The sequence below is a fragment of the Gopherus evgoodei genome, chromosome 7, assembly GCF_007399415.2.
Source record: "Gopherus evgoodei ecotype Sinaloan lineage chromosome 7, rGopEvg1_v1.p, whole genome shotgun sequence".
Taxonomy (NCBI): domain Eukaryota; kingdom Metazoa; phylum Chordata; order Testudines; family Testudinidae; genus Gopherus; species Gopherus evgoodei.
The window spans coordinates 16368744-16394719 of NC_044328.1; the positions used below are offsets into that span (position 1 = coordinate 16368744).

At 36.0% G+C, this 25976-nt stretch overlaps 1 protein-coding gene across 5 annotated transcripts; it reads right to left on the minus strand.

The window, feature by feature from the left end:
• Positions 1-1227: 1227 nt before the first annotated feature.
• On the minus strand, positions 1228-25976 carry FAM204A (family with sequence similarity 204 member A). 5 transcript variants are annotated; one of them, XM_030568884.1, is made up of 8 exons: positions 25926-25976; positions 23365-23514; positions 22130-22220; positions 21478-21514; positions 20775-20874; positions 17571-17660; positions 3797-3903; positions 1228-3455 (listed from the first exon to the last, which is right to left on the minus strand). In XM_030568884.1, the coding sequence occupies exons 2-8, from the start codon at positions 23497-23499 to the stop codon at positions 3404-3406; spliced, it is 612 nt and encodes a 203-aa protein (XP_030424744.1). In that variant the 5' UTR covers positions 23500-23514; positions 25926-25976; the 3' UTR covers positions 1228-3403. The 5 variants fall into 5 exon arrangements, with proteins under 5 accessions (XP_030424744.1, XP_030424738.1, XP_030424739.1 ...); XM_030568878.1 differs by having other exon boundaries at positions 23239-23514; XM_030568879.1 differs by having other exon boundaries at positions 23239-23514; positions 25922-25976.

The window sequence follows — 25976 nt, forward strand, 5'->3', positions numbered from 1 at the left end:
AGACTGTGATCAAGTCAGCCCTTAACGTTCTCCTTGTTAAGCAAAAGACTGAGCTCCTTGAGTCCATCACAATAGGCATGTACTGGTCACCTGTTTTCCCAGGCTTTTGAAAAGGTCAAAGGGCAGATGGATCTGGGATGTTTGATATTAATAGTCCTGGTGGTTTTACTACAGTGAGTGATGAAATGATGGGGAACACACTTTTTTCTACTAATCTAACCTTAAACAAAACATACATTTTTTGTACATATACTTCATTTTAACAGGGGCAGGGTTAAGGGTCTACATAAAAATGCTGCTCTACATGTTTCTTCAGAGTCCTCCTGTTATATTTGCTACTGTTCCCCAGGCTGATTGTAGTTGAAAACAAGACTTCAGAAATGTATAAGCAGTAAAGTGTTGCTCAAAACACAGATTTTGTTTGGGAAAGGAAGGAAGAGAAAATGAACAACAGTTTAGAATGCAATTTTGCCTGTTTGGCTAAAACACAGAGCTATACTGTGGGGGGTGCGGAGGGGAGTCAAGGTGGGTGAAGTAATCTTTTATTGGACCAACTTCTTTTGGTGGAACAGACAAGCTTTCAAGCTTCACAGAAGACTTGAAGAGCTCTGTGAAGTTCAAACGCTTGCCTCTTCCACCAACAGATGTTGGCCCAATAGAAGACATTACCTCACATGACTTGTGTCTCTCATATCCTGGGAACAACAGTGGAAAAAGTCTAATGTAAAATGCCTATGACTCACACCAGTCTTTTAGGAGGTTTAACACCTCCCCCCCCCCCCCCCCCCGGAAAAAAAGGTGCAATTACCTGCTTAAGATGATAGAGATCTGAATAGATACAATCTTGCAGTATTAAGCTTTTCATATTTTTTCACTGTGTTAATTAAATCTTTAACATCTTTTTGAACAGAGTTTAATTCTGCTAATTTACAGACACTAATAAACGAAGGCTTTAGGAACACCAAAATACTTAAAATGTGATCATTTTTAATTCATCACACGAGTAAGTTAAAGGAAATGTTCTGCATACTTCCTAAATAATTAATTACATTATTAATGGTCTACAATAAAACTAATTAGTTATTTTAAAAGTGAAAAATATTACATGCAGAGAGCACTGTTGAGAAGAATATAAAACAGTGATTTCTCAAACACAAAAAAACCTTAACTTTTTTTTTTTGACTATTATATTTTCAGATCAAATAAGAGTACTGTTCCTTCTGGTGTGATGCACATATATCAACTATTTATTAACTAGATCAGTTACTATTAAGCTGAAGTTTGCACCACTTCTTTTTCAGTTATTAAAAGAGGTAATTTTATTAAAGTACCAAAATGTGTATCATATTAATCTGTTTTCAGGGCACAGGATAATTAGCATCATTTGTTTTTTTTCTGTGTATAGCACATAAAAAGACCATCTTTTTCCTAACATTTATTTACTATCTGTTTAAAAAAATAAATTAGCTATACACAGTAAAAATGATTCCATCTGAATTTTCAGATAGGACGTTTTGTAGAATTCTGGTACATTTGAAATTCAGAAAAAAATTCTTTATATAGTATTTTTCTAGGTGTGCCAATGAACAACTATGGCATTTTTCCATTTTCATAAGCCATAAATGTCTTAAATGTAATGTTATTCCATGTGGGAAAAATACAGATACATACACACACTATACTTTTGTAAATTTGTAAATTTAATGCATATATAAAGTAAATAATATGAGGACTACATACCACTTGCTTCCTTTCCCCATGCCAATGGCTCTTCCAAAAAAGGTACATGTATTTAAAATACAGTTTGAATTTTATGATGTTCTGTTTCAGAAACCTGTTTACCCACCTGGTTTATAGTCTTGGCAGTTGTCTTTAACTCTGTCATCATAACTAATTACAGCTAACTCTAGGATTACCATATTGCAAACTCTCATCTTTATGAAAGTACAATATTCTGCTGGGGGGGGAAGAAAAAAAATATCCAATATCTCGAGGGCTACCAAAAAATGCCCTATGTTAGACTACAAACCTTAGGTCTTAGAATTGGTGTCATAAACCTTCAAAGTACTATTCTTTGGCAAGTTGTTTTAGCCTGAAGTTCTTAAATAGTAAATCACCATTATGTTAATACCAAACCTTTGGCCCGAAACATATTAATCTTGTTTAACAACAACTGACGTTTACATTCCCAATTCATTTCAGGCATTTTGATGACTAAAAACATATATGCAAAAGCTTCAGGGAAAAAAGTTATTGCTAGTCTTGAATGTGTCCTTACTTTTCACTGTGAATGATTTTGAGAAAACATTAACAACAATTCTTGTTACTTACAACATCAGCATTCAAAGAATAATTATTTTATAAAACATTTGGCACTGAATAAAATTTGCATTTGATATTCGAGTGTAAGTTGATCAACTCCACAACATAACAGATTTTAGATATTTTCAAGATTCCTATTTCTACATTTTGTCCAATTGACAAGATAGGGATATTAAAACTTGAATACATGTGAAGTAAGTGGTGAAGGATAAACTGGAAGGGTCTTCAAGATGGTGGTTCCAGGACATGGGGCATACTAGATCCACCCAATGAATCTAAGCATTGCGCTTCACAAACTCTCAGACTAAAATTTTCTGTTGCGATTCATCTAGCCACATAAATAAACAATACAAAGACAAGATACTTTTAGTAGTATAGACAATAGCTTAAATTTAAAATTATTTTCATAACTTAATACAAATAAATAAAAGGAGCATTGGGTAAGGTCACAAAAGTCAATATTCTGATATTCTTCAGGCATTTCATGGTATATCTTCAACTCAATCAACTAATATCTTGTATCCAAATGGTTCAAAGAGCAGCCTCAAAACAATACTGTGATAAGATCTGTACTACTTAGTAGATCAGATGTATAATTGATAAGATATTGATTTTTTTTAAATGAAGAACCTGTCCCTTTTCCCACACCCATGGATCACTGACATGAATATTTTATCATTATAAAAGTCATAACCACCTAACAGAACCTTACTGCACTGAATATTTGGGTTCAGATTTATGGGACTCTTGACCAGGCTTCACAATTCTTCAGACTGAGATGTGTTATACAGAATTTTCTCAATTTGGAGAACATGAGTGGAATGTTAAGTTTCTGTGTGCAATAATAAAATATCTATTCCCACTACAATTTTAACAGGAATTTGAAACAAGATATTGAAATTTAATAGAATTACAGGAAATAAGTAAACAAACAGGTTTTGCTTAGTTTTTCTAAACTATCAACCTTGCTTAGCTGTTCAAGATTTAGTTATGCAAGCATAAAAGAGGCAGCATGTACTGTATTAAACCCCCAATGATTATATTTTAAACAGCTTTGCTTTCAGATGTGATCAAGACAGAACTACATGTATCCCATGTTGCTTTTTGTTTCCCATCTTTTCTTCGCTTCAAATCTGAAACGAAGCACAAAACCATGTTAGGTGTCACTACAATGATATTTGGGAGTTTTCAAGAGAAAACATTTAACCTCAATGAAAAAAAAAATCAGAATTTGGTTTTTAGTACCCTAATAATTACAAAAAGGCAATATAAACATTAGAACAACTTATCAGTTATGGTGACAACTATATATTTAGTCTGATTCACTATTCAGGAAAAAAAATCAGGTTAAACTAAAACAACAAGGATCAGCACAAGTCTATTTGAAGTAAGGAAACATTTAACTGAGATTCTATTGAATCCATTTAGTGCCAACAAAACCACAAATACTGAATATTGTACTCAAATGACGCACCCCCAGGCAAGCTTCTTTTTCTTTCGAGCTTCTTGGGAAGCCTCCGTATCTTGCTTGGCTTTTACAAAGTTGCGACAAGCAACAGCTTTAGCAATTTTCACGCCGAGCTAAGAAGGGTTGAGAAGGAACAGAAAGAAAAGTCAACAGAAGCAAATGGTTTACATCAAACATGAGGCCTATCGATGAGTTATTTAGTTTTAGACTCTTTTCCATGGGCTTACATGAGTTACAATAACTTTTGAAAAATCAGATGGACAGATGTACCCACAGGACTGAACAGGACCAGATTTTCTATGGGAGAGACAGATGATCCATTTTACCCTGTGTGCTTCAGTCCAAAAAGACAACTAGAACTGAAGGAGCAATTATTCTGATCTGTTCCCCATCTCCACACCCTCATCAGCCAGAAAGATGGCAGTGTTAAGAGTGGTGGGCAACAGTAGGGGTCCTCAAGGCTCTGAGTAATCCCACCCATCCAACAGATGGTATACTTGTAAATTCAAAAAAATTACTATTTCCTCACATACAGTACCTTTCACATATGGAATTTAAAGCACTTTAGAACTGGTAAAGGCTGGATTTTAGGCTAATGTATTGGGAATTACTAGAGCATCAGCTCCCTCCTTGGTCTAGTTCTTTGTCTAATACATCATGTTAAAGAATGAAAATTATTCATATAATCACATGAACTAAAATGACAAGAAAGTTTTAGATCTGCAAAGTTTGTAGCCAACAAACCTAGACAGTTTTTTTTAAGTAATAAAAACTTGGCATTTTAGCCATTGCTTTGACTGTTTCAGTATTCAGTGTATGTTTCAATCTAAGGGTTAAATTCAGTAGTGATAGAAGTGCCAGAGACATGTTAGATACATAAGTTGATCAAGAAAGAATAACTGACAACAGTGTAACATGCACAGGTTTGGTATACTGCTATAAATGTGTCCAATTTCCAGTGACTCAATGGGAATTATTTCCACTAATCCTAGGTATGAATTTGGCTCAAGTAGTGTTTAAGATGGTGCAGGTGAAAGAGACAGAAAGGAGCTGCTTTATTTTACAACTCGAGCTGGTCAGAGAATGACAACTGCATTTCATGATAATCTGAGGTTTCAAAATTTGGTTCTTTTTTTTTTTTAAACTAACTGGAAGAAAATCTTTTGAACATTTTGCAAAACGGAACTGTACTGAATCACTGGCTTTTGGATCAAGAAAATTAGGTATTTGGTTCATTTCTCTTCCTCTCTTGCCTACTGTGGACCTCAGAAGCCTTATGGTTTAACTTGATACACAGTAGTTTTTGATGAAAAATGTTTTGAAAATGTTCAGACCAACTCTACTTTCATCTTGTTAGTTGCTTTCATGACATACTCTAAGTCAGTAAAGACAACAGAAAATTCCTTTCAGTGAAACATTGTGTTGTGCAGATCACAATTTTCAGAATGCATAGTATTATGGAAATCAATCTTGGAAAAAAAGTTAGAATGTGTAATTTGATCTTCAACAGATTTATCAGAACCAAACAATGTATTCCCATAACACGTCAAGCTGATCTTCTCAGATAAATAGTGCCAGGCCTTACCAATATCAAGTAGAAGGCCTTCAGGGAAAACCCACTATGCTGCAGGAAATAGTAGTGATATGTTTCAGTAATACCCTTTTTAGAACATTACTGAACCAGTGCCCCAGCATGGCTCTAACTCTTGCCCATGTGTGGAGATTAAAAACTTCCATAGCACTTTTAGCAGGAATGGAGGTAGTGAGGATATTACCAGCATCCTGGCCAAAATGTGAATTTAGAAAATTATATTGTATCTGCCTACAGATACAATTGTTGAAGTGTTCTTCATTTCCATCCTAAACTATCTAGAGCTACTACACACTGTTAAATGGTTGCCATGTCCTCCTGAGAAGTTGGCTGAAATAACGTATTTAGAAATCATGTGCAATAGGTTAAGATGATCTTCATATTGTCAGACTCTAGATTATCATTATTTAGGTAATAAACATGCATGTTATTCAAATAAACTTTTGACAGGATGTAAGTTGGATGCCATTTTATTTATGTATTTACAAACTTTTTCACCCAAGGGGAATTGAATTGATACCATGGTATATGTCAGAGAAAAGACAAGACGGAATAACGCCAGACAACAATTCTGAAATTGCCAATTTCGAAGATTTCCATTACTGAACATTACTAACTTTCTCCTCATTTTAATTAAATTTTGTGATATTGTGCATGATGTTAAATAATGCCAGCAAAAATATAATGTCATGGAAGAATTTCTTCTCAAAATTACTCCTATTGTTCCTGACAACCAGAAAACTCATTTGGCCAAGACTGCTAGAACACATTAGAACAAGTTGCTGCTTCTTGCAGCAGTAACTCACTCAAGGCACTATCCAAAGCCTGAAGTCAATGAGCATCCTTCCAGTTGAAGACTGCCTTACACAACCTAGACGGCAAACAAAAGCATCCAAAAAAGCTATCAGGGTGCAAGGACTGGAAATTGCATTAGTCACGGCAACACACAGAGAGCTCAGTCTGTTGTCCCTATGCAGGTAGGGCTGCAATTTACTTCTGTGAAAATTGTACTTCTTAAGGCCATGGATCAAACCCGCAGAATACAGCATTTTTAAATATAATCTGAAAAGGAAGGCTGACTGTGGCAAGCTGATCTTGTTTCACCAGTGAAATACTGGTACCTGTATGTTATAAAGACTGCATACAAAACACTAACAGCTGGTGAGTTGAACCTACTGCCTATTACTCAAGACGTTTCTTTTATTTTCATCTTGTTTCCCACTCTCGCACTCATCCGTTTTTCTGTTTCACTCACCCACCTGTTGTGTCTTCTCCTTAACCTAAGTGGTGAGCTCTCTGAGGCAGAGACAGCCTGGTTATTTCTTTGTACAGCACCTGGCACAACAGGGGTTCTTGATAATTGATTGAGGCCCTAGGCATTTCTAGCATACAAATAATAAATAGCTAAAAAGTGAGCATTGAGTATTACACTCATTCCTTAGAAAGTCTAAAGCTAAACATTTCTCTAATCTAGCTTTTGTACTTTTTAAGGGTCACAAATATGTCCTGCTGGAGTCCTCCTGATGCATCAAATCAATCATGTGATCAGCCAATATTTTACATCATTAGCCATAGAATGATGTTTTGATTAACAAAAATTAACATAATCCAGTAATTCAACAGACTGACATCTGAATGATAAAATCTGAAGTTAATCACAAAGCATTATCACATGAAGACTAACTAAAGTATAACATTCTATTACTGACACACAGCAATTTAATATTTAAGTATAATTTACAAGCATTAACATTTTTGCTATAAAAAATTAAATACCTTAAAATATATATGGAGATATACCTATCTCAGAACTGGAAGGGGACCCTGAAAGGTCATTGAGTCCAGCCCCCTGCCTTCACTATCAGGACCAAGTACTGATTTTGCCCCAGATCCCTAAGTGACCCCCTCTAGGACTGAACTCACAACCCTTGGGTTTAGTAGGTCAATGCTCAAACCACTGAGCTATCCCTCCCCCCTGCAAGCGTTTACAAATAATCCAGATTTAATGAACTAACAAATTCCTGAAGTTACAGTAGAAACTTAAATTCTACCTGTATTCCTTTAATGCACTAAATGAGTATTTATGTGACAAAGCACAATAATTTTATTAACTTAATAAATAGAGCAGAGGACTAAGACAATGAATTCACAGCAGAAGAACTGTGCCTTTAAATATGTCTTTTTTTGACTGAATTTTACATTCTAGTACAATGAATTAAATAAGAATTATTCCTTAACAAGTATACACTTAAAATATATTCTAGCGGGCCTTTTTAACATCAATATAAACACAATCTTACATAATTGATGTCTATAAATGTACTCAAAAAAATCTTATAGTCTGTTTCTGTGAAGGCAGAATGAATACTTCCATCTTTGAAAGTATGAAAATAAAATGGAATAATAAGATCCTCTGTAGTATATGTGGAAAAGGGAGAAATAAATGTTCTGCAGTATTAATGCTATCACTTTAGAGCAACATAAAGCCTAGTCTGCAAAACATAAAAACAAATGTTGTGTTTAAATATACACAAACATTTTATTCAAATTAAGCATCTTCTACACCCATCCACACCCAGACGTACATCTTCACTTCCCCTCCCAGAAGAAATCCTTAAAAGCTTGGTCAATGGATTTTACATTAAAAAAAAAAAAGCATAAATATTTCGGGTCATCAGATAACTCAACAAAATACAATGCTGTAAGAAGAAAAACAAACATGAATAAAAATATATACAACAATTTCTTGTGCAGCCAAAGTATCAGCATTTTCCATATAGAACATCCAATATTTTGCTGCATTTTAATTAAGGTGTCTAAACATTATCACAAAGAACTGCAAATTGGTCAGAGCACGCAGTAAGGAAAATTAAGCTCTAAAGGCTTTTTATCACCATATTTCAGGAACCAAGGGTGTAAAATGTTCTAATTTGGGATATATTAAAAGCCATAAAAGGTCTTTCAAAAAGATTAATGGTACTTTGCTTGGATTTAAGATAAGGGCTTTAGCTGGTTGGAAAAGCAGGGCCCTGGCTAGACCCTTGAGGCATTCATCTTTACAGCCACTTGGAAGATTTGTAAAAGCGTCTGCATAACCTCAAGCAAACGCACTGCGACATTTTTTTTTTTAAATTCCTTTCAATTTTACAGGTTTAAAGTGTGTAAATCATGTTGGGTAGTAAAGCAGATATAATGGCTCATCCTTGTAACATAGTACAGATTTTTTTAAGACAAACTTTTTAATCAACTCAGTTTCCATGAGGCAAAATCTTTTCATATTAAAATTCACCGATAATCATTTCAAATATCTTACTCTATCAGCTTAATGTAGCATAAATGCAAACTTCTTATCCATCGTTTTTCATAAAATTTTACTCATCTGAAATTGTTACCTTGTGACAAATTTCTAAAGCTTTCCCTCTTTTTAAATAGTTTCAAGGCACTTATTTAAAAATACCAATTATCATACTTTAACTTTGTATGGAATAATAGGTTTCTATGAAAAATATTTATGCCATTCTCTTTTGTTCTTTAATTAAATGAAAACAGATGTTTTCTGAAGTAAAGCGGAACCATTACTTGAGTACTTAAAGTGTTAAGGTCTTTAATTTTTATATCAGTTTGGTCTACAATTCCTGATTGTCTTTACTCAAGCTCAACATTAATGTCAAGCAAGTTACCTAGGAGACGAAAGAGATCAAAGAGACAAAAAACCCTCAAATGTCTGATTAATCAAGCCTGCAAACAGCTTATTTCTTTTAGCCTGCATGCAAGTATGAAAATGAGATTCTGGGAGCCATACATTGTGCAGATTTGTTCATTCTTATCAGAACAAAGCCAGCGGCAGCTTATTTCATGGATCATTGGCACTGTCATCAGTGCTACACAGAACGCGTGACAGCTCCTCATTTTGAAGCTTGAACAAAATTAGCAAAAAGTCGGCACAAATTAGCCTCTCATCTTTTTAGTAATATGACATTATTCATTTACTTTTTATCCAATTTTTAATTTTTTCCTTGTCAGTTATCCCTTTCTAGTGTTTCTTGCACAGCATCATAAAACACTTTTAAAACAAGCAAAGAAATGGCTGAAGTTGAAATCGAATGTAAAGTTCAGGCAGCAAGACAGAAAACATTTTTACTGAGATGCAACAGACATTTACTGTAACTTACAGAAAACTTTCCAGAAAATCTTGAGATATTTAATTTGGAATATTATTCAGCAGAGACCTTTCATTAAACGAGAAGTCATATTTAAAATACAAACTCTCTATGATAAGAGTAATGAGATAGCAGATTCAAGAACTGCTCCGGAAATGTCATATTTAGGTGTGATCTACAAAATGCTAAACCCACAGAGGCTTTTACAAAACATCTTTATTCAAACAGGTCTTGAAGCATCCTATGGTCATACCAGAGAAGCCAAATAGCCTTTTAATACAGTATTACAGTTTCTCATCAAATATGAATCTAGTTATTTCAGGCTTTGCCTTTAGCAATGATTTTCTCCTTTTATGTTATGCAATGTTATTCATTGCTGACGAATATGAAATATATAAAGCAAACAAGAATATTGAATGGATTTTGCAGTGATGTGCTCAACTTTCATTGTAAAATAGTTTGTAATACCTTTGTTGTTTTTTTATGCTGTATATTAAAACATTGAATTATATTAGATGACTAATGTAGCAAGAACAGAAAAACATTCTAATATTTAAGCTCTCTTCTAGATTTAAACATTTATATGCAAGTAACTTCTTCCATTCATGAGAAAACAGCATTAAAAATTAACTATAAACTGTTAGATGCTTTACAGAGTCCCCTTATAAGAAAGGCAGTTTAAAAAAAAAAACTGTAGTACTGTTTTCAGCAATTTCTTTATCTCTGTTCTTCTAAGTAAGAAAGCTTATTAACAAGCTTTGAACTTAAAATCACATTTACAATAATGTGCCATCAACAGTTTTATAAGCTAATTAGAAAAAAAGATTAATTAATGACTGGCTGCTAATAAAATGGCAATCATGAAGAAAGAAACCAAGGGTGCTAAGCTTCAACTACCACCAATTAAGAGCTAATTACAAACAAATTATATATGTGTTTTGCTGTGGGCTTTAATTTACTAAAATGGTTTTAATTAAATGAGAAAACATGCTGATTAATTGAACTGCAGAAAAAATCTACACTATAAACTTGGCTTTGTCTGTCTCTTTAATTAGACTTGTAACATCTGAAATCTTTTTTTTAAGGTTTGTTAAGAAAAGATATACATAATTAGAGGAGCACAAGAATGTAATTCTAGGTGATAACCCTGTCATATAGCAAAGGTTAAAGGAAAACAATCTTAATGAAGAAAGATATTTGGAAGCATCTCTACTAAAATGTTAGGGGGGAAAAAAACCCTTCACCAAGACAAAATAAAATCTACTCTTCTTTTTTCCAGGTCTTTTAATATAAATGAAGCCTAAGTTAACTGCTGTGCAATTATAGTCTTTAAATTTGTTGCAACCACTTTGGGTACCTACACATATTATAGTAAATTTTGAATAGGGTAAATAAATTTAGAACTATAACTCCATTCATAGTAGTGATAGTAGAGTAGCCATTTCCCCATGTGATTAATTTACCCTGTATATATATATATATAACAGAGGGACATTTGTATGACTTGGCAACTATAAGCTATACACTATTTCTTTAACAATAAGGTCAAATTTTAAAATACAGAGATAGTTTCAGGAACCTAGCTCATGTGCTCGCAAATCTAAATGATCAAGCTAGAATTTGCTTTCAAATGAGGACAATTTCATTAACAATTATTAGCAAGTGGTCAAAAAATGATGTGTCACAATCAGGGTCGATAGAAAGCTCAACAGCATAGCTCTGTTGGAGATGAGAATGGTATCCCAATGTCTGGTTAATTAATTTGATTATAATGCATATATTTTATTTAAGTTTTATTACAATAATGCAGAGTTTACTTGTAAATTATAGCTTTTGAAACTTCTCACCAAAATGCCAGAAGCCTCTAAGCTAAACACATAGGAATAGTGCTGTCAAAACAGGTTATTTAAAGACTGACAACTGCCTCAGTAATTTAGTACTCTAAATTACATAATATTTTTAAGGTTTCTTTTGACAGATAAATCTAATGTAGTCAAGATAATTTTATTGTGTTCAAGTTACTGCCCTCAGGCTAATGCACTCTTAGACAATGTGGCACCTATGCAGCAATAGCTACACAATAATCACAAGTGAAATGAAAAGTTTGAATTTTTGCCAGAATAATTCTCAGGACTATTAGAGCCATACAGAAACCTGTGCTCTGTTTCCAGAGACAGAACAAAACATTTGAGCATGACAGCATTAAATAAAAATATGGCTCACTCCAAGAACAATGTAAAGTATTTTCAGGGTGAACTACTGAAAAGATCTCTTTTCAGGTCATGCAAAATCTATTATAGAACAAGTTTACAAAGAATTAAATAGCCACAGCCTTACATATGTATTCACATCTCAACATATGTAAGCATGTAAAGGAAATGTGAATATCTTTAATGAATTACGTTGTTTACACTGATGTGATATTACTAAATAATTTGAGTCATAACTCTTACATAGGTTGTACATTTAGTGTTATTCAGAGTCAATATAGTGTTCTAAGTTCTCAGTATTGACTTATTTAAAGAAGTACCTGGAAAGTCCAAGTACAGTAAGTGAACCATTCACATTGCAATTTAAGGTAACAGTCTATGTTAGAATGAAGTCTACTTCATTAAAAAATGTCTATTTATTAGAAGGATTCTCAGTTATATTAGGTATGTGTTCAAAGCTTGCTACCGAAGCAAGAGTGGTTAGCATATTATATATACCACCACCAAACAATGTTTTATAAAATCCAGGGAATTTCTATACAAAAATTGCAAAGCTGACCATGCTACCTTCGTTCTTGCAACAATATCCATTCTAAAAAAGATTCAAGGCTCTTTGAATAACTCCTATATAAATATTCAATACTTTTCTTGATATCTCTCAGGTTAAACAAGTTATCATTAAGTATACGATGTTGCAGCTATGGCCTTAGGTACTCATTTCTACATTCAAGCAGCAGAGCTTTAAAACATGGAGCACTTTGCTAATGCTTACAGTCTTAGATTAGGATATGATAAAGATAGCACTTGGATTAAATAAAATACACTTTAACTGTGAATATTTATATTATGCAAATTGTAAGAAAATTAAAACTATCCATTCTTAACATAGTAATTGAAGTAAGTTTCTTGGAAGATGCATGCTTTGCAGAAGTGTTTTCCAGTGCTGTACAGTGTGTTTAAAAACCCTAGATAAATCTAAATGTTGTATGCTTTTTTAGATTTAGAAATATATAACCCACACAGATGAGGTTGAGCCTCTGCAGTAGTATATTCTATGAAGAATACTCTCTCAGAATGAAATTCATTCAATAGTGGAGAACCTGTCCAAGAATCACTGAACCACTAGAGATCCACGGTGGGCAAAAGAATCAGAAAGAGGACTTGCTGAATGCAGGGCCCATGGATTCTACATTTACAAATATCCACTAGCCCTCAGATCTCTCTCAAAGGATGTTCAAAGGAACTGCCATCACTATTCCAGCCTATAAAGTGGAATAATAACCATAAAATGAGTGTGTTCATTACTCCAAACCATACAGAGTTTCTATGGTTTCTTTGCAGAAATCTCTGTGCAGGGATTGGGGTGAATTTCACCAGCCAGATACTTACTACATTTCTGTTAATAATTAATGTCATGTAGCTGCATCAAGGGAGGTTATACATGTAGTCCACAATCTTACAATCAGATCCATGCATAGTCACTTGTGAGTGAACACCAGTGGGTCTGTTTGAGGAGATGCATTGAAGTCTATGTGTTTCTGTGCATGGGTCTACTTGTGCACAACTTCAGAACTGGAGTTAGTGTGTTCACTTCCATACTTCCTCCTCCATAAGTTAAAAAAAATATTTTATATTACTTTGATCAATAAGAGTTACATACACTTTTACTTTCTCTTGCTTATTTTCCTAGCACATGCACTAGCATACCAAATTCCAAGCTCAGAAACACCTTACCTTAACATGATTCACTCTACAATTGCCACAATACACACGCTAATTTTGATCTAGAAAATTTGTCATGTACACTGTAGAACTAAAAAAAGTTTACTAAAAGAAAATCATATTTGATATTGTAAACAATTCTACATTTTAGCACTGAAAATTAGAATTTATAAGGTCCATGCTGTCTTGGAAAAGTTCTGAATCTGTTTTGACTTAAGGATAGTAATTGAGACACCTTGGAGAATTTTGCCCCATGATGAAACCAATCAGATTTTATTTGTTCCACATTCATTCAGTTCCTAGCCCACAACAACCCAGCAAAAGCCCAAAGAAAATTGTGTGCACAGTGCTATGAAAAATATCTATTGAGACAGCAATCCATTCCTTGACAGGTGTATTTTCATCAAAGAAATATAGACAATATCCAGCTTCCAAACTTACTCCTTTATCCTACAACATGACAAAGTGTGCCCCCAAATACCCTGCAACAAGTGTTACATAAAAATAAAACAAAAAACAAAAAAGCAAGGAAAGAGAGAAAAACTCTTGCTACAGTATCATTTGGGTTTCAGGGTTGTGAATTTCAGTGATCCACCCAGCCAGTCTCCAGATTATGTACATTCTATAAGTCATCACTCGGATTCTAAGGGAATCAGATTTCAAAAAAATCATCCCTCACTGTGTCATAATGATAGCACATCGACAGCATGATTTTGGCATTCCCCAGCTTTTTTATGGCATGCTTTCATTGCCTACTCCCAGTCATCTCTTTATTTTTGGCTTCATTTTTCTAAGTACATGCTGCCCTATCAGTTTCACAGGCTTATAAATGTTATATATCAAAAATTAGTTTCACTTATTAAAGCAGGAAACAGCTTTAAGAACTCTGGGATCTGTGCCTCAAAGCAAAGGCTTTATCAGCAGGTTCCAGTTACTGCTTCTTGAGAAAGAAAATGGTGCTGATTAAATAATCTATGAACCTGATTTCCAAAAGAACACCCACCCACTGAACACATTCCACAGGGCTGCAAGGGGACTGTACCCCAAATAGAATCAGCTTATTATTGATATCCTCATTCAACACTTCTCAGAAATAATAATTAAGAGAAATAAAATGTAAAATAATGCAGTTTCTTATATACAAACAGCAGCTCAACTCGTTTTTTGCCCCTCTTCATGGGTACACAGTCAATATCTTTTTCTCTGTTTGGCTCAACCATTTCCTGATGCTTACAACATTTGGAGGTGAAAAGAAAAGTAACATTACCGCTTAAATTGTGTAGACTGAAAAAATTGGGTAATTTTTTAGAATTAATTCACTTCCTACAAAAAAAGCAGCATTTCACAAAAACAAGGATTTTTTTTTTAAAACAGTTCAGAATGGGATGGGAGAACATCAAATGGATGTTTGTATCAATATTTAAAAATGTGAAAGCAATTTTGTTGTATTAGTCTGTACCTGGTCTATGAGACAGTAGTGTTCTGACTCAGCTGCTCCCATAACTGCATCCTTTCTTTGGCTCTTTATGCAATCAGTTACTACATGAATGGTTTCACCAGAACAAAAGACAGCACTTCCCCCCGGCTCCCGCAATTATGGAGACCCACCTTAACCCATGCAGATTCTTTTTGTGTCACAAAAGAACCACCAATCTTGCAATGAGTTTTGCATAGGCAAATCCCTGCATCTGTGTAAAGTCCCACTGAAGTTACTGGGAGACTGCCTGCATGAAACGCACTGCAACATCAGAACCATGATCATTTGTGTTTTCCTTCTCTTACAATGTATTATTTATTCAGACTAACCACCTTAACCAAAATGGAATGACGGTTATGAACACTAACATTGTTTCAAATGTATTCTTGATTTTAGAACCTGCTAATACTATAAAATCAACAATCTTGAGCTAAGGTACCAGAAATAATATGTAATGATAGCACCCAATATGCTAGGTGTTGTACAATCCCATGTCTACCCAATTCAGATGATGATCATCTTCTTTCTTGTCATTTCCCAATTTGGGGTCAGCGACTTCTCTAGCCTTCTTCCAAAACTCAACACTGTATGCCAGGCTTTCATACAGATTGGCCTGAGGTCCACTGATATTTGGCTCATGTATTGAATCTTTTGTCTCCCCCGGGTCATTTTCCATCCACAATCACTGCAAGAGCCATCCTACTGATACAACCCTCAAGTTGCCGCTGGATATGACCACACCAACATAGCCTAGCCTCCCCCAACTTGGGTTCAATTAGAGCAACTTGCATTAGGCCCCTTACAACATGATTTCACATGGAGTGTCCAACCATTGACCACCACATGTTCATTTCTGTGGTGGAGAGCATACTGCTTTACTTTGTTGTGGTTGACCAAATCTCTATTCTATACATTAAGACAGGTCCAATTCCAGTTTTATACATTCATCTTTTAACTTTATTGGCCTCTTTTCGTCACACAGAACTGGGGTCGGCTCTCACCATTTGCACCAAGCAGCTTTAGTATGATGCCAGGCTTCACTCAGCAGGGCACCATCATCAACCACCATTGATCTTAGGTATTTAAATTCTTTCACTCTTCCAAGCTCTCTGCCTTTATGAAGAGTCCTCCTCCCTCAGTGATCAAAGCCTTGGTCTTACCAACATTCACTCTAAATCCACCTTGCTCAAAACTACATTGCCACTATTCATAACTGGCCTGCAGGGCCTCAGAATCTTCCACACATCACTAAGTCATCAGTGAACGGCATGTTCCAAGGTGGCTCCCTTCATTTATTCTCCTATCACATCCATGACAATCAGAAACAAAAATGGGTTCAACTGACACTGATCCTGATGATAGCCAAAATTTACTGGAAATTCTCTACTGCAGCCCCATTTAGTTTTGACTCAGCAGTCACTCCATATTCTGGCCTCACATAGCTCCAAACTTCTTCCAATCATCATTCCTACGTTCCAACTTGCATATCTCAAGATTACACACTCATTTCTTTAACTTTAGTAGGCCATGCCCAGTTACAACAGTTATCCAATTCAGATAACAGTATATCATAAATGGTACAAAAACTTGTAACTTTTCACACTAATTTGCATTTGTAGTAAAAAAATCTGAACAGAAATCTCAGCATGTTTTATTGATTGCTGTACTCTAACCAATTTAGAGGAGATGAGGAAATGATGCATTTCAGGTCTCTTCAGGTAGCTGAAGTAGAAGTATCTTAGTTCGACTTACCTGGCCGTCCTCACAGCGGCAAGTCGACTGGCTCCGCTTACTCCTCCTGCTGAGGTGGAGTACGGGCGTTGATTAGTGGATCAATTTATCGCGTCCAGATGAGGCGCGATAAAGCAATCCCTGATACATCGAACACGACCCGCAGATCCCGCGGGTAGTATAGATGTACCCAAAGTTAATAAGTTAATTCTACAAATAGTCACCCACCTGCCATACAATTACTCAGACACACTAGCTACCATTGCAAACAATGAAATAAAAGATGTGAAGTTTCTGGACCAACCTAATTTTGAGATATGTTCTTAAAACAAAAATAATTACAATTATTCCAAAACAAAAAACAAACAAACCCCTTTTATTACATAGCTATATCTCTGAGCTCTCTCATCCAGTTTGCTAGAGGATAAATTTTGTTAAGATGGGAAAGAGAGGCCAAGTATGAGGTACGGAATGTTAATAAGAAAGTTACTTTCCATCTGAAATTTCTTGAGAAACTGCTGTGGAAGAAGGTTCAAATTTTAGGATTATTACAGAAAACTATTTATAGACATAACTATGGAGTCACTAATGTGGCTCCACAATAACTTGTTTGTCTGAGACCAATCCTTTTGGGGGTTGTGTGTTCAGGTCTTCTTGTGATAGACATTACTCGAGCCATTGAAAATACAGATATCATTGTCCAAACAGTCCTAAAGTTACACCTGTGGCTATAATAGGTCGGGGCTGAAAGAAGCCTGTGTAAGTAGCAGCAAAAGGAAAAGATGCCAGGAATAATCTTTAACAGTATTGGTTAAATTATAACGAATTATGACTAGATACACAAAGTTAAAAGAGTTCTAAGAGGTAGTATTTAACTAGGTCAACTTACCTCACGAGTGGCTAATCTATTACTCAGTTCCTCAGCTCTCTCAATATCCCCTTCAGTCAAAGACTTGTCTATGCTGACTTCAAGACCAGACTGGGAAAGAAAAAAAAAATGGCAAACATCTTCAGGACAAAATGAAGGGGAAATAGGATTTATAGAGAACTCTTCACGTACATTTTAAACATCTGTTTAACAGAATTATATTTATTTCACACGTCTGTAATTTCCATGTAAAACAAATCACATTTGTCTAAACACTGTAATGGATAGTATCATTAAGTAGTCACTGAAAGGCTGACTGAGCACAAATCATTGTATTAGCTCCACCTTATGTGTATGGTAAATACTGTAGTTAAAAAAAAAAAATATGGACTAGTTTATACCTGTCACAAGAAAATTTCATCTCAAGATATGGCTTATCTATTCCATCCCTGAAGCCTTCCTAAATAAAACGAAGTGTATGTGTCAGGTAACATGAAGAATGGCAATTACCACTGTATCTTTGCAGTTTTTAGATCTTATCTTTATCTCAAAACTGAATTCTGGCACCATGCCACTTTGCTGTACTACTAAATCCAAGTCTTCAAATAATCATGGTATGAAAGGGAAAGAAATGTTTTTTTTTCTTGTATTCAGAAATTTAAAAAATGTAAAAAAAAGTGTCCTAATAACAGAGGCAAATTCTAACTTGTCTAAAGTTAATGTTTGTAAATTAAGGATGACCAATGAACATTTAAAAAAACCACATATAAAATACATCTGTGCTCTTTAAAAAAATTGTAGGTTTGTATTTGTTGAAGATTCCAACTGTAATATTTCTGAAGGAATATAGGAGTGGAACTGAGGTTGTGCCAGAGTAGGAATTTTCTGTAATATTTTGTATGACTGACTGTGCATGCCTTGGTTTCCCTTATATGCTGTATGGCAGGAGAAGGTTGCTTATTCTGTGCAGAGATCCAGAGATACAGGTGTAACTGACACATGCTGTCTCGGGCAAGGGTCGCTGGTGTATGGAGAGTCCAATTGCCAGACAGTGGCCACTCCAATTGCCTGGACATTTGGTATCTAGCAACTAAAAACTATGGATGGCCCACCCCTCTGCAGGAAACCAGCCATGTCTGCCCAGGGAACAAGAAAAAAGGACTGAGGAATGGCCAAGTGAGGGGCTGTTAAGAGTTGGCTGCTGGAAGCTTGAGACTCTTGAACAGGGACAAAAGAGGAGTCATAGGGCTCTGGGCTGACCATGATGGACCATGCTGTAACTTTCCATTCTCTGTGCTGATCAAGGACTTTCTATGCTGTGTTCCAAACATCTAATAAACCTTACTGGTTTTGCAACACTGGCTGAGAGTCACTACAGATGCCGAAGGTGAGGATGCATTACTCCTTTTAGGTGTACAAGTTTCTCTCAGGTTTCTAGCTCAGGCGGACTTGCTTAAGGGAGCTCACCGCATGAAGCAGGGGTGCTGAAGGCTCTGAGGTTCAGTCTAAGGAGGCAGTAAAGCCAAATGACTTACTCTAGTGAAGAAGTGAATCCGTTAGGGGATGGGGGGAACCCGGCCCCCTGAAAGAGGCCCTTCCAGGGACTGTTCCAGAGCATCAGACCTGTGGATCCGTGACAGATGTCCACAAGGAGATTTTGTTTAAAAATTCCACCAAAAAACCCTTTTTCTAAATCAAAAAGGAGACTTCTATTTCTTGATTGGATTTAAATATTGTTAAAGTACAGTAATATGTCATAGCTGGCCAACTAACCTACTTTGTTTTAAAGATGTAATGGTAAATGAAAATATTACATGTTACTACTGAGAAATACTGTTAAGAGGATTTTTTCTTTCACTTTCATACACTGAAGACGTAAGCAGAGAAGAACAAAAATTTAATAAAATAATTCAAAGTTGTGGTGGCAGTCAATTCCGTTTGATGCCTTATGAAATTAATAGATAGAATTAACAGTTTGCCAGCACTAACAAAAACAATTCATCTAATCATCACAGCTGGAGAGCTTCCACATTTTGCTGGCCAAGGCCCCTCCATTATCCAGGTCTAACCTGAGGAATTCAGTGCAAGACTGTGGTTTCAGTTAAGGAGAACTATGAGCAGATGTTTGCCTAGAATTAGGACTCAGAAAACAGTGATCAAAGTCACTTTGCTTGGGATATGTAACCTAGAAAATGTGATGTGGTTTTATAAAAATTACTTAAACCTTGGCTAGAAACATCAATGAGCTAATAATGCCATAAAGCAGTGGTTCTCAACCAGGGGTACATGTACACCTGCAGGTACACAGAGGTCTTCCAGGGGGTATAATGTCATCTAGATATTTACCTAGTTTTACAACAGGCTACATAAAAATACAAAAGTGTCACGGCACAGTATTACTGAAAAATTGCTTGCTTTACATGGTAAAAATGAAAATTATAAAATAAATCAACTGAAATATAAATATTGTACTTTTTCAGTGTATAGTATATACAAAAGTATAAAGTAACTGCCTGTATGAAATTTTAGTTTGTACTGATTTTGTTGGCAAGGAATTTTTAAGTGAGGTAAAACAGGAGTACGCAAGACAAATCAGTCTCCTGAACGGGGTACAGGTGTCTGAAAAGATTGAGAATCACTGCCATAAAGAACATAATTTACAAAGATAATTGGGTTTTGAAAATGAGACATTACTATGACAATCAATAATAATTAGTGCCAGAAATTGCTAAGAGAATTATTGGCCGTGTTAATACATTTTAATAACATAAATGCCTTAATAATCCAAAAGACTACTTCCAGTGAAGTATCACTTTTAGATAACTAACGCCTGTACCTCAAGACAATTCCATTGTTTTCAATTAAAAGTATCAGCTGAGGTATTTTAAAATTAAAAGAAATTTACCCTAGCCAAATCAGATGTGAACTTATCTCTATGTATATCACAGAGAAAAAAAAAAGAAATAGAAGGAGATACTCAGGGATATTGTATCAACAGAAAGTGTAGCAATTCTTCGGTATAAGTAATATCTATAAATTGCATGTGATGTCTAACTAGTAGATCATATTACAAGTGTTACATAGAATTCTCTCTCTCTAATAGAGGTCTATGATTATTTACTCACTTTCACCCAACTTTTTTGCTTATTCTATAATAGCTGATTTTAGTTTTGCCATAATATATCATTGTCATCATAGGTCTAAGAAACTATGAATAGCAATCACCTTTTGGGCAGCCCTGTTGCTCACAAGAGATTCAAACCTATCATTAATTCCAAAGTATTGTGAGAGTTCCTTCCACTGACCTTCATTTGAAGATTGCTGACTGAAAAACAGACAAACACAACTTGGTACTAAGCACAGAATAAATTAAACTGATTATTCAGTTAAAATATTAATAAAAGTTAACATTATCAGCTATATATTTTAAACTCTCAATTGTTTTTAATAACCTTTTAAAAGCCAGAAAAAAAAATTCTTTGCTCTCACATTTGGTAGAAAATACCCCCTACTCAACTGTCTAATAGCAACAAAATTAACAGCTCCTTTTGTTTGCTTCACAATATCTGTACTTGAGTCATGCAAGGCCCCAAACCTGCACTTAATTTTGCATGTAACTACACATACAAGTAGCGCAATTGAGGGCAAGTCGCCATAGCTATGGGTTAAGTAATAATAAATTAAGTCCCTCCTCTCCTATTTTAATTTCTACCCAAGTCAATTTTTTTTTAAATCAAGAAATTTCCCCATTGAATAATTGTAGGGGTCAAATTCGACCACTGACTACCCAAGACTATGATTGACTTGGAAACTGCTTACAGATGTCCAAAGACAGTATGTGGCCCTAAGGTTAGTCAAGTTTTGTACTCATTCTTTCGGGCAATGTCCCTTTACAAACATACTTCAGATAATTATATTGACTTTATACCTTTCAATAACTTCTTTTTTGCTCTTTTTCAGTTTTTCTGAAAAGAAAAAATAAAGAAATCAAATATATTTTTTGAAGACATTCACAAACGTCTGGTAGAAATCATTAAAAGGGACTAGTTCAAGATTAATGTGTAGGTTATTACTAAGTAATCTTTAAGACCTAAGGTACCAAGAGATCCCCCATACAGAGTTCCAAGAAGTTAATGGAACCCCATTTACACAGACTCCGTTAGTAGGATTGGTGCCATACTGCCTACTTTCTAAAATGCTTTTAAAGCAACAGGATTATGCTCAGTAGCAAGGGTTTTCATAAGAACTTTATACTGTATCTGTATTTAGAAAGCTAAAGCAAGAGTGAGTCATTGGATTACTGAAATAAATTTTAGCTAACTGGTAATCCTGATAAATCAATATTAATTGAAGAATGTTTACAAGTTGAATTTCCTTTCAAGTAGCAAAAATATAAATCTATGCTGTTTCCACAACATAGTCACACAACAAAAGTCTCTGGTTCACAGGAACAGAACATTGGCATCAATGGTGCCCTCCAGCCTGGTCTTTCACTGTAATTCTTGAAAAAATAGTTTTTTCCAACTCACTTTAGTAAATCAAAATGCATTTGGCATTAATTCTATAGTTAAATTAAATACCTTTTCTGCAATGTTTTCTCTTTTTTCCCCTGTTTCCCTGATTTGTTTGGACTTTCATTTCAAAGTTTTTCTTCTGCAGCTCCTGAAATTTCTACAAGAGGAAAAAACAAACTCAGAATTTTTTTAGATCAAAAAGTGTACTAAAAAAGTTACCCAAAATTCTAATTCTTACTATACGAAGGTTCTTATATAGTGCATGTTCAATTCTGTTGGTACTAAGTTGCAAAGGTTACACACAACAGACTCTGATCTTCATATCACAATATTATCTCTGACTTTCTGCCCCACTCCTTCTTTTAGTCCCCATGATTCTTCAGAATTGCACCCCAATTTTCATTATAAGGTACACAACTAACTTGAAACGCATTAAAGGTGCAACAGTGAGCATGTTCATAAAGTCCTCTGAGGTCAATTTTGATAATGGGTGAATGTCCAAGAAAGACAGGAACAGACCTCTTACATGACTGGCTATCTAAGCTATGGAGACAGATGAGCGACTAGGTTTTTGCAACTCTTATTCAGAATTAGAGGCCCACTATGAAATATCAGTGTACACCGGTCAGCTCATATGTATGAATTCTCCAATCTTTTCTTTCCCCATAAGAAACATGTACAGATCAAAGAAAATGAATAAGGTCTTGTAACCCAACTTCATACTGAATGGCAGGGTTTACATGAAACTGAAGGACACATTTTTTTGTTGAGTACATCTTAAATATTCAGATTGGATATTGGATAATATGCAGAATTACAAATCTTTAAAAATACAGAAGCTAGTTGCAAAGAAGTTCAGGTGCTCAGACCCTGAAGTGAACAGAAAACTTTGTAAGAAGTAGTGGTTGTGCTATATTATTTTTCTCCCCTGGGCTTTAATTTACCAGTCTGTAAAGAAAGCAAAAGTAAAATTTACATTAAAAAAAAAAATTCCTCTTTGCGGCTTGTTAGGTTAAAATTGGTTCCAATGGGTCAAGGCAGTTTACATTTTATTCAGATTGCTTTATTTTATCCTACACATTGTATTCCCCTTCACTTAAATAAAAATTAGCCACACAACACTGAACATGTTACACTTTTGCACTGGTCATTTGAAGACAACTAATAATACCCACATTCCACATTTTTAAAGAAACTCCAGAAGGGCATTCTTGACATTCATTTTCTCCATCTGCCACTGCTATAGGAATGGATTTACTTTCAATGATACTCTCAGGTCTATTTGTCTGAAAATCAGAAACCTGAACTCCTTTGACATCCTCATCTCCTTTATCTTCCTTGGAGCAAGATAAAGGGCCATCCACTGGGTCTCCATCATCAGAACTCAAGTCAACATCACTTTCATTCACACCAGGAGGCAACAGCCCACTCCACATCTTTCAGTCCAAAAACTAGAGCAAAACAGCAAAAAAATCTTTGTGAAGACATACACTTCATACGAATTTATCCAGTTTCAATTTTCTCTGTGGATGCAGAGAATTAGAAATAATGAAATATGGCATTACAAATATTGTAAACGCTCTTGACAAGAGGAAAAAGCAAAAAATAATCTTACTTCCATTAGATGTTTTAAGTGGTTTAGACAAGCTTATTAGAATTAATGCAGAATGTCTTAACACTTGTAGAGAGAGGACAGTTTACACAATGGTCTTTTTGCTCTCCTATAATTTTAAAACTTGTTTTTTAATATAAAGGATAGAAAAATTGTAACTCAAGATTTTTTTTAAATGCAGTAAGTCATACTGCCTGAATCTAGAGAACACAATTATCAAAGGGTTGTGAAAGTGCATAAATGAGTATTTAAAAAACCACTTTGGAGACACATATTAGGATCTAGATGCTTTTGAAGTGTGTACAGTCAGGTGTGTCTGTACCCTGGAACTGTAAGTCAAGTGTCTCCAAAAGTGCTTGTTTGGTTTTGCGCACACACACACTTGGAAATTTGGTCCTAAGTGTTTCACTGAATTATGCAACACAAAAACGTAAATCATGAGTGGCACAAGACCAGATTCTATTTTGCTGCATCACTGTAAATCTTGATTATAAGAGAGTTATTTTGGATTTACACTAGTATAACAGAGCAAAATCTGCATCAGACAATTTCAAATTTATCTTAAAACTAATTAAGTGAATTCCTCCCAGTGGAGAGACTTGGTCTGGAAGGGGGAAAAAAAAAAAGAAAAAAAAAAAGTAAAGAGGAAAAAAAACCTGTGCCTGACCATGCCACATGGGAGAAAGAAAGAAGTCCCTGTTTTAGCCACCTGCTATTTGATCAGAAATGGACAATTCTGACAAAAGGCCACAAAGGATCAATACCCAAAGGCAGGAAGTGCACAGGCGATCCTAGGTAGATGTTACCTACTTCTAAGATACCTATGGGAGTGGCTGATTTATTTGCCTTTTAACACAATTTGGCAACATTTGTACAGCTTATGTCAGCATTGAATTGGACTGAAAAATATAATATTGTGCTGTTTTCATTTGAATCTAACAATGGTATGACTTAGTAACTTTTTAAAAAGCCAAACCCCAACTTAAGTAGATATTTATAGGTACAAGTTAACATGATTCCCCTAGAGTCTCTCAATGAAGAGTATGACAAGCTTATTATTCTCATGCTCATCTCCTCCTGCAACTGCTACCTCGGACAACACCACCCAGCCTGCACTTTCAAAAGTTGTTTGGATTTGATTTACAGTCCAAATCAGGCTTACTTTGGAAGAGGTAAATAGGAAAAGGGGCCTTCTTTTTTTTGGATTCTTTTTAAGGCAGGTCTCCCCCAGAAGCGAAAGAGGGCTCATGCTAGGTGGGGTTTTAGGAGAAGTTTACAGGTTCAACCAGAACCTCTCGGACTTAAACTGCAGCAAGGAAGATTTAGGTTGGACATTAGGAAAAAGTTCCTAACTGTCAGGGTAGTTAAACACTGGAATAAATTGCCTAGGGAAGTTGTGGAATCTCCATCTCTGGAGATATTTAAGAGTAGGTTAGATAAATGTCTATTAGGGATGGTCTAGACAGTATTTGGTCCTGCCATGAGGGCAGGGGACTGGACTCGATGACCTCTCGAGGTCCCTTCCAGTCCTAGAGTCTATGAGCCTATGAGACATTTACCACAGGTCCCAGCAGTGTCCTAGCACTTTGATATGCAACTATGAACTTCACATCCAGGACCACCATGAAATCCCAGTCCTGCCCTCCCCTCCCCTTCCCACCTACCTAACCTGCTCTACCCACCCAAAGACAAAACCAGCTCCACTCTTCTCCTGTCCCATCCCCCTCCACGATCCACTACCCCACCCCTGCCCCAAAGTGCCCTTCCCTTCTCCCCAACCTCTTAAAACCTCCACCCTCCTGGAATGCAAAAACACCCCCTGCCCCTCCCCCCAACTACCAATCCAGCCCCCTCTGACAGCTACTGCCACCCCACTCCTCACCCAGCACCCCCCACCGCCCAGCCCCCTCTGACAGCTACTGCCACCCCACTCCTCACCCAGCACCCCCCACCCCCTGCCCCCCTGCACTACTGCCACCCCACTCCTCACCCAACAACCCTCACCCCCCACCACTCCCCTCACCCAGCACCTCTCCACTACCGCCACCGCGCTCCTCACCCAGCACCCCCCACTACCCAGCGGCCCCTACACCCAGCTACCACCGCGCTGCACCTCCTGACGCCTTCCTCCGCCAGGTGCAGCCCGTATGCAATGAACTGACGCTCCTTCCCCCGGCGAACCATCCCCCCCGCACCGGCTCCCTGCTGCCCCTCAGGCCCCGGCAGCCACCGCGGGAGCCACTCACCCACCGTGTTTACCTCGCCGCCATCTTGAAGCTTCATTAACATCTTACCCTGCTA